General features: G+C 34.8%; 1 protein-coding gene across 2 annotated transcripts in view; it reads right to left on the minus strand.

Moving 5' to 3' along the window:
* The window catches only part of LOC131989981 (sodium/hydrogen exchanger 9B2), an 11,385-nt gene extending 8,851 nt beyond the window's left edge, over positions 1–2,534 (minus strand). For both annotated transcript variants that reach the window (XM_059355362.1, XM_059355361.1), the window contains exon 1: positions 2,405–2,534. In XM_059355362.1, the coding sequence (XP_059211345.1) occupies positions 2,405–2,503 (99 nt within the window). In that variant the 5' untranslated portion in view covers positions 2,504–2,534. The remainder of the gene's footprint in view (positions 1–2,404) is intronic.
* Between the last annotated feature and the right edge of the window lie 10,303 nt (positions 2,535–12,837).

Below are 12,837 nucleotides of genomic sequence, written 5' to 3' on the forward strand. Positions count from 1 at the left end.
GTTCAGAGGACTCCTTTGGGATTAACATCATCACAAATGAAGAAAATTGGGCTCATTGAATCCACAAAAGTCTCAGCTTTCCAGTCAGACCCGATTTATGCAGCTCACAGACTGTTTAGGGACCCCAGAATGCACAAAGATTCACATAAAGTAGAAGGAAATTGGGCAAAAATATCACCTTTGCATGAGAAAACTACAGGTTTCTGCCCCAAACTGCATGTTATCAGCATAAAGCGGGCATGTCTGTAAAGAAGAGACTCGTGGAGACACATAGAACCCAATTTATTTGGATATCTGGAGATCAGAGGTCAAGGAACCCTTTGAAAATGACCATTTGGATTCATTTAATCCACAAAAGTCTCAGCTTTCCAGTCAGACCCGATTTATGCAGCTCACAGACTGTTGAGGGACCCCAGAATGCACAAAGATTCACATACAGTAGGATGAAATAACACATTTTACTGAAGTTAGAAACAGACTCTCTCTGCACTAACTGAGGTAAACTATGTGGTCTTTTAGTCCGGTTTCCTGCGTTGGGCCTCTTTGGTTCAGTAAAGGAAACTCTTACTTCCACTCCTTCTTCTCTCCAGATCATAACTCAGTGAAATGTAAACACAGAGACATTCAGCTCTAACAGGTGAGGGGTTCTCTGATGTGCGCTGCAAACAGCCATCAATCACAGTTTCACTGAAAAAGTCACTGAAAATCTTCCTGTTTTTCAGTTTTTTTCCAGTCTCACACAAGGTTATAATAGTTTGGGATTTTTCTTTAGTTTTAGTTTTAATTTCGTTGTGAATTTTTGTTTTCATATTCAGTTAGTTTTAGTTAGTTTTTAGAGTGAGTTTTCTAGTTTTAGTTTAGTTTTTATTTTTTGAAAATGCTTAGTTTTAGTTTAGTTTCTATTAGTTTTAGTGTTAGTTTTAGTTTTTTTGTAATGGGCTATGTGTTGGGTGCCAGATTCAAAGTGGTCATAATACATTTTGCCTTTATTTCCTTTGGTTTATCCATCTCAGCCCCAATAAGGTTATTTACTTTTACAGTTCTGAGTGTTTTGAATTTTGTTTCGAGTATAGATATCCCAGTCTCAGTAAACATATTCACCATGTGTTGCATGTTCAAATAAATACACTGAATTATGAATGAAAAAAGTTGACAAAAACAAAAACTAAGGACATTTTCACTATAATTTCAGTTAGTTTTAGTTAGTTTTGTAACCACACAATACAGTTTCAGTTAGTTATCGTTTTTTTAAAAACTCTTGTTTTTATTTTTATTTCAGTTATTGTTAACTATAATAACCTTGGTCTCACAGTGAGAGATTTCTCAATATTAATGAGTTCACTGCAAACAGCAGCTGCTCACTTTTAATGGAGACTGTTTAATCTATGGAAACTTTACACTTCCTGTTGCTCACAATTTGATTAATTGTTCAGTTAAATTGAGATTAAATCCATTCATGTTTTCCAGATTATTCTTTTGACTTTATGAACTAAGAGTATCTCATCAATGGTTCTTATATTCCTGGAACGTGCTCAGACTCCTCTTTACATTACTATATTTATATTTACCGTGTTATAAAAACCAGAGGACGTACAGGCAGAAGAGTTGAAACATTTTAATCAGCTGCCTACATACACTACCAGTCAAAAGTTTTAGAACACCCCAATTTTTCCAGTTTTTTATTGAAATTCAAGCAGTTCAAGTCAAATGAACAGCTTGAAAGGGTCCAAAGGTAAGTGGTGAACTGCCAGAGGTAAATAAAAAAAGGTAAGGTTAACCAAAACTGAAAAATAATGTACATTTCAGAATTATACAAGTAGGCCTTTTTCAGGGAACAAGAAATGGGTTAACAACTTAACTCTATGGAGTCTTGGGCTATTTTGTCCATTTTTTAATTCTTTTCATGTCTTTGTAAGTCATTTTGTGTCTTTTTTTTTAGTCATTTTGTGTCTTTTTTTAGTCATTTTGTGTCTTTTGGTGTCTTTTTTTGTCATTTTGTGTCTTTTTTTGGTCATTTTGTGTCTTTTTTTAGTCCTTTAGTCCAACATAAAATGTGATTTTTAATCTTTTTTTTACTTTCAAAACACTATCATGCTCAATAAAGAATTTTAAATGTTGCAAATGTGCATTAATTTCAGAGTACACCGAGACAGTAAACTGCATCATTTTCAATTTAATTCTGGAAAAGTTGGTGTGTTCTAAAACTTTTGACCGGTAGTGTACTTTCAGCCTGAATCAGTTACTTTTTGCATCAGATTTGGTGTTTCAACAACAACAACAAGTACAGCCGTGTAGTTTCTATTTATAGTCGGCCTTTCTGAGAGTTCAGGGTTATCTCATGTCAACCCCTGTGTGTGTGTGTGTGTGTGTGTGTGTGTGTGTGTGTGTGGGGTCGACCACTCACCCCGGCGGTGTCGTCCGGTTCGTCCGTCTTCCTCCGCGGCAGGACGGTGATCTCTCTCTCCTCCTGACCGACCTGCACTTTACTCCCTCGCTTCACCATGGACACAAGCGTGTGTGTGTGTGTGTGTGTGTGTGTGTGTGTGTGTGTGTGTGTGAGCGTGTAAATTAGTCACGAAAGAGACGTGAAGTGTGTAAAAGAGAGAGAGAGAGAGAGAGAGAGAGAGAGACATGGACAGTGAGTAAGTTGTTGCACTTTGTCCACCTGAGGTGTGTGTGTGTGTGTGTTCGTATACCTATCTTTGTGAGGTCAGTTACATTTAAATTGACATTCTGCATTGTGAGGACATTTTTGCCTGACCTCACTTCTGTACTTCAGAGGGCTGTTTGAAGCTTCAGGTTCACAGAAACTTGTGAAATGATAAGAATAAAATGTTGTTTAACCTGTTAGCGTTCTTATGTCCCGCCTATAATTATTAGTATGATAATTATAAAAACCTGTGTAAAAAAAGCCATTTTTTGAGATATCTTCATCAAATTTAAACTGGGAGTAGGTAATATTTTATACTTTGACCCCATTGAGTTTTCCAGCCAATAAGTCCCAGCTATAATGATCTGCAGGCCTATATTTACCAAAAAAATTTCAGGCGGACAATAAAAAAACATATTTTTCACTGTGTTTTAACTTCCATCACTCAATAACAGAAGCACTAAAACTTATTCTGACTCTTTGGGAGTAAACTACAGTGTTACCTTTCAAATGTGACCAAACCACAGATTTACTCTAAACTATTTGAGAACAGCTTTCAATTGACATTTTCAATGGATCAGTAAACTGCAGCGATTGGATTTTTAAATAGGCATTTTAAGGTTAATTTGCAGGAACGCTAAGGAGTTAAATAATAAATAATTTCCCTCCTGCAGGTGTGTAAATCACCTTTTTGTGTTCAAGTGAAACAACTGCATGAGTGCTTGTGTGTTAAAGGTTTAAGTCACAATGGTCCCCACAGTGTCATACTTTTTTTTTTTTTTTTTTTTTTTTTTTACAATTTACAGATCAGTAACGTTTAGTAAATTATCATTATTTAGATTTTTAAATGTGTTTTAATTTTCAGGGTGTTTTTTTTGCTTTTTTCACATTCTCCTCTCTGTGTCCTTGTGTTTCACTGCAACATATAAAATGTCTTTGTGCAGAATAACACAATTAGAATTAGAGAAATCATAGAAGAAGGAAAAATGAATGAGGTTTTTGCAAATGAACTTGTCATATATAAAGAAAAATATCTGATAATAACCTGACACACACACACACACACACACACACACACACACTGTTTGCGCATTCCTTCTCTTGTTCCCACACTCCTCCTCTGTCCGTTCTTCCTCTTTTTCCATCCATCCATCATTCTCTCGTTCTGTCAGATAATAAACAAGATTTATTGTTTCATCACATCAATCATTAAACCAACACACACACACACACACACACACACACACACACACACACACACACACACACACACACACACAAACATGCATACTCAGGATGGAAAATGTTCTCAGCTGAACTTGATTCATTGACCTGCTGACCAGTTTCTCTCGGCGCCCTCTGCAGGACAAACATGAAATCAGATAAATGTTTTAATTGTTTTACTATTTTACTAATTGGCTTTTTATTATTTCTACTTTGTGTCACAGTTTTTTGTGTGTTTGTACATCTATTCCTGTTTTTGTATTTCCAAAGAATGAAACAAAAGTTGGATGTCTGAAAATGTTTCTGTTCAGATTAAACTGCAGAGATTCAATCAGCTGAGTCAGCGTGGTGTGTGTGTGTGTGTGTGTTTATGACTCTCTTATCATGACTGTAAAACATCAAAAGACACATGAAGCCAGCCAATCAGAGAGCTGTTTAGACTGAGCAGCCAATCAGACGGCAGCAGCAGAGAAACCCGACAGTTGGTGCCGTTTAAGTTTTAATCATGTCTTGTGTTAATTCTTCATTTATGTTAAATATTCAGCATGTTAAAGTATTTTTACATCAAAATATCTTTTCTCTCTCTCTGATTTTTTTTTTTTCAGTTTTTATATTTTTGATTATTTATTCTGAGCCGCTCAGAGGCATTTGTTAAAAATATTAACAATTAAGTGAAAGTTTGGACAACTGGCTTTTTATATAAAATGATAAAATCATTCATCAACATAAAATTATTACTATTATTATTATTTTAATTATTATTCCTAATTGAATGTGGCTTTGGATCACCAGCTTTGTATATACAATCATAAAATGAATTATATGAAATAACTTATTTCAATAATATTATATAAGATAAAATTGTATATAATTACTTTTTATATTCAAAGATACTGATGCAAAGTCAAATGTAATAAACCCAGTTTACTTTTTTGACATTTAATTTATTTTGTATTTTATTGAAATCTGTCTTACAGCTATAAACAGCTAAAATATTCTGGTTCACTGGAGAATATGTCACAGTTCAGACACTAAAGATGTTTTAACTTCTGTTTCACTGCAACTTTTATAAAATACATAGTGTATAAATATTAGAATATATATATATATATATATATATATATATATATATATATATATATATAATAAAGAGAAGCAGGTGTGACCAGTGGGTACCTCGGCTTCCTGCAGCTTCTGAGCGTCGTCATTCTTGAGGTAACGCTTCGTTGATTCTTCGTCCATCATCTGAAACACGTGCACACACACACACACACACACACACACACACACACACAGAAAGAGAGAGAGAGAGAGACACACACACACACACACACACACACACAGACACACACACACGCACGCACACACACAGAAAGAGGTCGAGAGAGAGAGACACACACACACACACACACAAAGACACACACACCGATGCACACACGCACACACTTGTCTGTTATACTTGTGAGGACCATGGTTTATAAACTGAAACTGATTCAGGACATGATAGAGATTTCATATTTTCTCCGTCATCAGAACGAAATTCTTTCAAAGAAATAAAATAAATGATTAATTTCACGAGTATTGTCTGATTTAATCTCGATTTTTCAGTGATAAAACACCAGATGACATTAAAAGATCTTCGCTGCCTCCAGAATACATCTGGAAATAATTTAAAATCACTCAACGGATGGAAGTCATGACTTGCTGTTTTACTCTCAGCTGTAAACACACTTAATGACTTGAGTGCAGATTGGGGAAAATAGAATAAAATCCCACTAAATAAAGTATCAGCTGCATGTTTATCTCATCTGTTGCACAATAACTAAAATATGTTTCCTTACAGAAACATTTCATGGAATTAATTGATGAATCAGCAACAGAAAACTGAACATGATGATTTATTACAGGGAATATGTTTTAAGTATGAACAAATTCCAAATTTTTCTGCAGGAAACATCATGAAAAAATAATTTAAAATAGTGACTGACCCTAAATATAAAGAGCTACCTTCAATAACAAACTGTTTTTATGAATTAAATTCAGTTTATTTGCATAGAGTTGCAGAGTATAGTTGAAACACGAGACGAATAGTTAAAACAAGAGAGGAAAATAAATCAAAAAGATACTTCCTCTATTAGATGGAAAAATGATGATAAAATAAGAACAAAGATTGCAAAATCCAAAGTTTCGACATTAACAGAAATTAACATTTTGCAGACAAGTTGAGATGCATTCAGTGACATCTCAGCTACAAATAATAAAATATTGATTATTAACCCTATAAAGCCTGAACCATGAAATAATTGCCAGAAAATTCAATTTTTTAAAAAACTGAGTGCTTATTAACCTGCTGACGAATTTTTAAAAAACAAATAAATTGTATATATGAATTCTTATTTGTATCATATTTGATACATCAGGTCTTTTTGTGCAATTTGTTGCTCACAGTTTGTTTTTCTTGAACTAACAAAAACATATAAACCCTAACATTTTTAACCTATTAAGACTTTGACTTTTCCTTTTTCCTCAAACATGCAAAATACATATTTTTTCCATATAACACAACATCATACATCTGCTGATATGAAGTTTTTAATGCAGCAATGACTGATCCATTCGTGGAACCTGCATATCATTTTTGCTACATCTGGTATTTTTGTGCAATTTGTTGCTCAGTTTGTTTATCTTCAACACATGTATACATCAGGTTTTTGATGATGTAGAGGTCTCAAAAATTACTGTATCTAATATGATACACTTGGCTTTATAGGGTTAATCTGTTAAACTACCAAAAAAGCATGGAAATACATCACAGTCCTCCTGAAGAACTGCAACAAATCGCTGCAGTTTACTGAGATCAACAACTTTTATCTTTGTGTGTTTCAGAGTCTTACCTTCGCTGATGAGGAACCAAGTGACTGAACAAAGACACGACTGACAACTGAATCATCAGCAGAGTGTCTGCTGTGTGCTAATAACAGTCAGGTTTTAACACAAACACACACACACACACACACACACACGTAAAGCCTGGCATTATGGGAACAGTGTCGCTGTCACACTGTCGGCTGTTAATTCCAGGCCTGAGATGCGTTCATGGTTGCCTGCAGACACTAACACGTCTTATTATCACTCAGATAATAGCAGGTGTGTGTCAGTGTGTGCGCACGTGTGACAGCATTGTTCCAGCGGATGAACACACACCACACATGAATGACAGCTGCGGATTAAAGAAACACAGAGTTCAGTCTCTTCTGCACCGTGGAGATCTGTTCTCTAACAAAAACCTGCTATTTTAGTGATTTTCAATAAAAATAAAGAGTCAGTGAGGATTGTTTCTGTGTAGAATCAGTGAGCAGGTTGAGTTTAATGCAGTCGGGTTTAAATTTATGTTTCAGCATGAAAGTTAGTTTTCTGGCAAACATCTCGGCATTAAAAAAGACGATTTTTGAATGGAGTTTGGTGCAACATTTTAAATCACTGCACTGATGTTCCTTCACCGCACACACACACACACACACACACACACTACAGCAGTAAATGTGGATTAGTCCCCAACAACGTCACTATTTGCTGCTGTTCGTTGGATAAAAACTGAAGTAGTCGCATTTTATGTTTTTTAATATTTACATATTCAGTCGGAGCCGATGAGGAATTTATCAGTCAGTTCAGCTGCAAATACTTTGTATCAAAACTATCTGCAAGTATTATTCAGTAAAGTGTGACTTCCCTCTGGTAAACAGTTATGCAGTGTATGGGGCTTTTTTTGTGAAAGGTAAGAATGGAGGAAGTGGATCTGGATCTGGATATCACGATGCCGAAGTGTAACGAATGTTGTAAAAAACAGTTTTCTCCACATATTGAACATATTGAAGTATTGTCATGTTTCCAGCCTCTCCTGTCCTCTCCTCTCTGCTCTGTGTAAACAGCCTCTCCTGTCCTCTCCTCTCTGCTCTGTGTAAACAGCCTCTCCTGTCCTCTCCCCTCTGCTCTGTGTAAACAGCCTCTCCTCTCCTCTCTGCTCTGTGTAAACAGCCTCTCCTGTCCTCTCCTCTCTGCTCTGTGTAAACAGCCTCTCCTGTCCTCTCCTCTCTGCTCTGTGTAAACAGCCTCTCCTGTCCTCTCCTCTCTGCTCTGTGTAAACAGATTCTCAGTGAATATTTGTCACGTGACCGTTGGTCTCAGCAGAATCAATCATGTCTTCACAGTGTCTCTGAGGAGCAAAATTTTATGTTTATAACAGGATCTGGTTAGTGCAAACACTTCATTTTAAATGACACATGTAGAATAAAAAGATTCTGACACAAATATCAACATTTTAACTCAGGTTTTGGTCACTTTTTATTACTGATGAACCATCCAAGGACCATTGGAAAGTTCAAACTCTGATGATAACGTCTGTTTTTACAGTTTATTTCTATGATAAACGCTGGATTTTTGGTGAATTTTATGGAGTGAGAGCCCTATGAATAGCAGCAGAATACTACACCGTTGACTTTAGACCAGGGTTTCGTTGGTTGATGGTGAAAATCACTTTTTTTAATGCGTTCATTAGAATCAGGGTTGAACTCAACCGACAGGCTTTATATATTTCCTGTCTGGACTTGTTCTAATAAAAACATTATCAGACTGTTTAAGGAGCAGAGGAAGTGGAAACAGACTGACAGCTCTGCATACAGGCTGTGAGTCACACACACACACACACACACACACACACACACACACACACACACACACACACACACACACCGGGGAGACAAGAAGTGTGTGTATAGCTTTATTGGAGGTGATACGAGGTGATACAAACCAAATATTCACGTTTACACAAAACATCAGAGGCTACAGTCTGTTCAGAAAGCATTTCAATCTTCACAACAACAACAACAACAACAATAACAACAAGAAAGCTCTTCATCATCATCATCATCATCATCATCATCATCATCGTCGTCGTCGTCTAACAGCCAAATCCAGAAGTGACATCAGAAACACACACACACACACACACACACACACACACGCGCACACGCACACACACACACACACACACACACACACCAACAGCCCTGTGTAATAAGCATGACATACAAAAAGCTGTAGAAAAATACTCTTAAAAAACCAAACACACAAAACAACAACAACAACAGCAACAACAATAACAACCACTTGGAATGTTCTGGATGGAGCAGGCAACTCGTCAGGCAACTTTTAATAATGTTTATCTTCAATAAAATGTGTAGAAAAAATGTCCACATCCACAAATCCACAAACAACACCGAAGAGCTCATCTATTCTGCTTTTTTTTCTTTTTTTCTTTTTTTTATAAACCTACAGAACCAAGAAAAAGTCATAAAAATTAAGTAAGTCAATTGTTAAAATAATGTAACAAAATCAGTCGTTAACGAAGCCAAATGCAACATATGACTTTACAACGTTAACTTTTGAAACAAATTCAAAAGTGTAATTGAATTGAATAAAAAACAAACAAACATGGACATACTTTCGATTTTGTCTTTTAAACAAAATAAAGTTTCTTAAACATGTTAAAAACTAATAAAAAATATATATTGTTTAATATTTTGTGCCATTTTTCAACAACTATGAGGCACTTTACATTTTTTTATTTGCAACATTAGTTTGAAGACTGTAAGATTAAAAGTATAAATGTGGCAACAAATACATAATTTAACAATTTGAATTTTAACGAATACAGAGATCCAAAACAAAAGTTTAAGAACTTATTCTTAACTTTAGCAGTTAGCTGAAACACTTAATTTATGCCTAATATGTGCTAGTTAGCTTCCATTAGCTTTAGCTATAGTGTCTAGCTAGTTAGCTTCAATTAGCTTTAGCTATGGTGTCTAGCTAGTTAGCTTCAATTAGCTTAAGTTATACAAATATATACAAATACATTGCAAAAGCTTATTCAGCAAGCTAAAGCTAATGTAGCTCGCTGCTAACATCTTCTGACACTAGAAAAAAAAATTAATAAATGATCTTTATTGGCAAAAAGGTACATTTGTGCTTCACATTCTAGCTAGCGCTAATGTGGCAGTTAAATGTTAGCGAGCTAACTTTAGCTTCTTTTAAAGCGACACCAACGGAGCAAATTGATTTGAAAATTAGCAGCTGAAGCTAAAATATGTCACTTGACCATCATGAAACATTAGTAATCATTTTAATCTGTTTTTGGTGGTTTTATTTTATTTTGACTTTACTGAAGATAAAAACGTCTTGTTCATTTTAATGCCCTGTACAACCTTAGGTACATTTGTTTGGACAAATATAATGGTAACAACAAAAATAGCTCAAAAGACTTTTATTTTGGTTACTATCAAGAAAACCATGGAAAATGTCTAGATATCAGCTCTTAAATTAAACTCTTATCAGCCACTTTTCTTGTTATCATTATGTCCAAATGAAATGAACCTTTAGTTGTACCAGCCATTAAAATGAACAAGAAACTGAAGAAAACAAGGGTAGTCCAATAATTTTTTTTCATGACTGTATTTATAGTATTATCTTTCTGTCTTTTGCGTTGTTTCACAATAAAGATTAAATTAAAAATATGTGAATACACATAAACGTCGTCCGTCAAAGTTGCCCAACAAGTTGCCACTGTGTTCAGAAGCAAAAGAATCATCTCTCATACACACGTACAGTACGACATTATACAGGTAACAAGGTTGTTCTGTTTCTTTCTGCTAAGTTTAAGTACAGGCACTATAGAGTGAAGCATTGTGGGAAGTTGAGTGCTCAACTGGTCTGTTTGATTTAGCAGCTTCTAAACGTCTGAACGTTGTGATTCTGTGATTAAAACACTCAAAGCAGATGATGGAAATAAAGTGTGTGTGTTTACATCCAATACACACACATAAACCCACTCTGTATTAATAATCCAATAATTTGATGATATAATAATGTGTAAAAGTGTAATTCCTCTGAGTTACTGCTGCTGCTACGCTACAAGTTAAAAAAGTGAGTAACATGTTTATGGAAGCAAAAAAAAGTCCAATAATTTAACCCCCTGTGCATCCTGCGGGACAATTTAGCTTTTACATTTTTAGATGCTTTAATTATTTTGTCAACAAATCCCACAATTTGAAAAAATACAAATAAAAGTACCACCGAGCATTTAGTATACAATCAATAATTCACAATTTTTCGTGCATTTTTCACAAAACAAAAAGGGGCATTATGTTAACAAAGTGGCATTTCAGCTTTAAAAATAAAAAATACTTTTTGGTTTTATGATCGTGTCTGAACTTGGTTAAAATATTTAACTCAGTGAAAGTGGGAAATAATATTAATGTACACTCTTATTGTATCTAAATAGTATTTTAAAATACATCTAAATCAATTTTGTACAAATCATTCACATGTCCAAGACTGTAAAAAATATTTTTTTTAAATCCATACTAAGAAAATAATTCTACTTTAAGATGTTTTCCATATCAACGGTAAACACATTTGCATTTAAAGAGTTAAACATCTAAAACAAACCAAATAAATATTTGGCAGTTATGATCAAGAATTATGTTGGTTAAAAGATTTAACTTTGTGAATATGGAAAATAATATATATATATTTTTTTCTTTTCCTCTGAGGTAAAAAGTGGAAGTTTTTAACAGGATGCACAAGGGTTAAATCTATAAGTAAATAACCACTGCTGAACACTGAAGTGTCTTTTCCATGTTTGGTCCTGAGACGTTTCAACCTGAAATATTCTGTCAGATGAAACTGAAAAAGTCCAAACAAAAAGAGGCGTGAAAGCACCCAAAGGGCCCGATTCAGAGGATCGATAGGACGGTTTTCAAGAGATTTGTCGAGTACCCAACTTCACTTTTACTCGTCAGACGGCACATAATCTGGGTGCAAAGTAATCCAAATATAGGGCACTGTTTGCACTGCACCTTTGACTTTGGACCGGACTTTGGTTGGCCAATGGTGCAATCACTTTCTGTTGATAGCAAGGCACAAAAATGCCCTTGAGCACAACTAATTTTTTTTAAGGGACAGCTCAGGATTTTGGACATTAAGTTGTTTGAAATACTTACCAGTAGTGTAGTTGATGCAAATCTTACTTTACGAGCTCCAGTGTCGGAGTTCTGGCCAATTCTGATCGTAGAATAGAAAGTTCCCGCCAAATAGTGCCAAGTGAAGTTGGTTTCTGATTGTTTTGTGGTGGACTTGGTGACCTTTTCATGAACATGAGTTTGACATGCCCTAAATGCACTTTAGACCATGTTCTTTAGATGTTCTATCTGCGGCCATTGGATTCTATGGTGAACCTGAGACACATGAGCACGCCTCCGGGACACAAAAAACATTGTTGCTGCTTGGTGCATTTTCTGAGTTGGTGCTGAAGTTTAAATACCACAAAGTTTATAGCACTGAAGTATTTTATTTTGTTCACTAAAAACTGGATTCATGTAGTAGGAAGTCCATCCTTCCTCTAGGTTTAATTTTTTTAACATCCAAAAATTTAAGTTTTTTGGAATTCAATTTGATTTTTTTTTATACAGAAATGACAAATTAGATTTAAAAACAATAACTATTAAGTTTATAATGAAGCTTAAAACATAGTAAGTGACCAGAATCCTCAAAGAGTGGAATTAAAAAGAAACAATATGTTTTTCAGAGTAAAATAATTCAGTGTTTAAACTTCAACATCAAGTATCCAGCAGTGGTTAAAATTCATCTGTTTTCATTTCATTCATTTTTTAAAATTAGATTTAACTAAATCTAATTTCTGAGAAGCCAATCAACCATTTTAGAGTCTTAAAAATGAAAATCATTAAGTGTTAAGTAAATGTTTAACTAGCTCTACTAGCTAACTAGTTAGCATCTGTAATACTAGTTTATACTCCTGCTCATACAGCAGTTAGCATCTGAAGGCTATCAGTACAGATATAGGCACAGGTAGAGGAACTGCAGGTGTGTATGTGTATGTTTGTGTGTGT

The sequence above is a fragment of the Centropristis striata genome, chromosome 17, assembly GCF_030273125.1.
Source record: "Centropristis striata isolate RG_2023a ecotype Rhode Island chromosome 17, C.striata_1.0, whole genome shotgun sequence".
NCBI classification, from domain to species: domain Eukaryota; kingdom Metazoa; phylum Chordata; class Actinopteri; order Perciformes; family Serranidae; genus Centropristis; species Centropristis striata.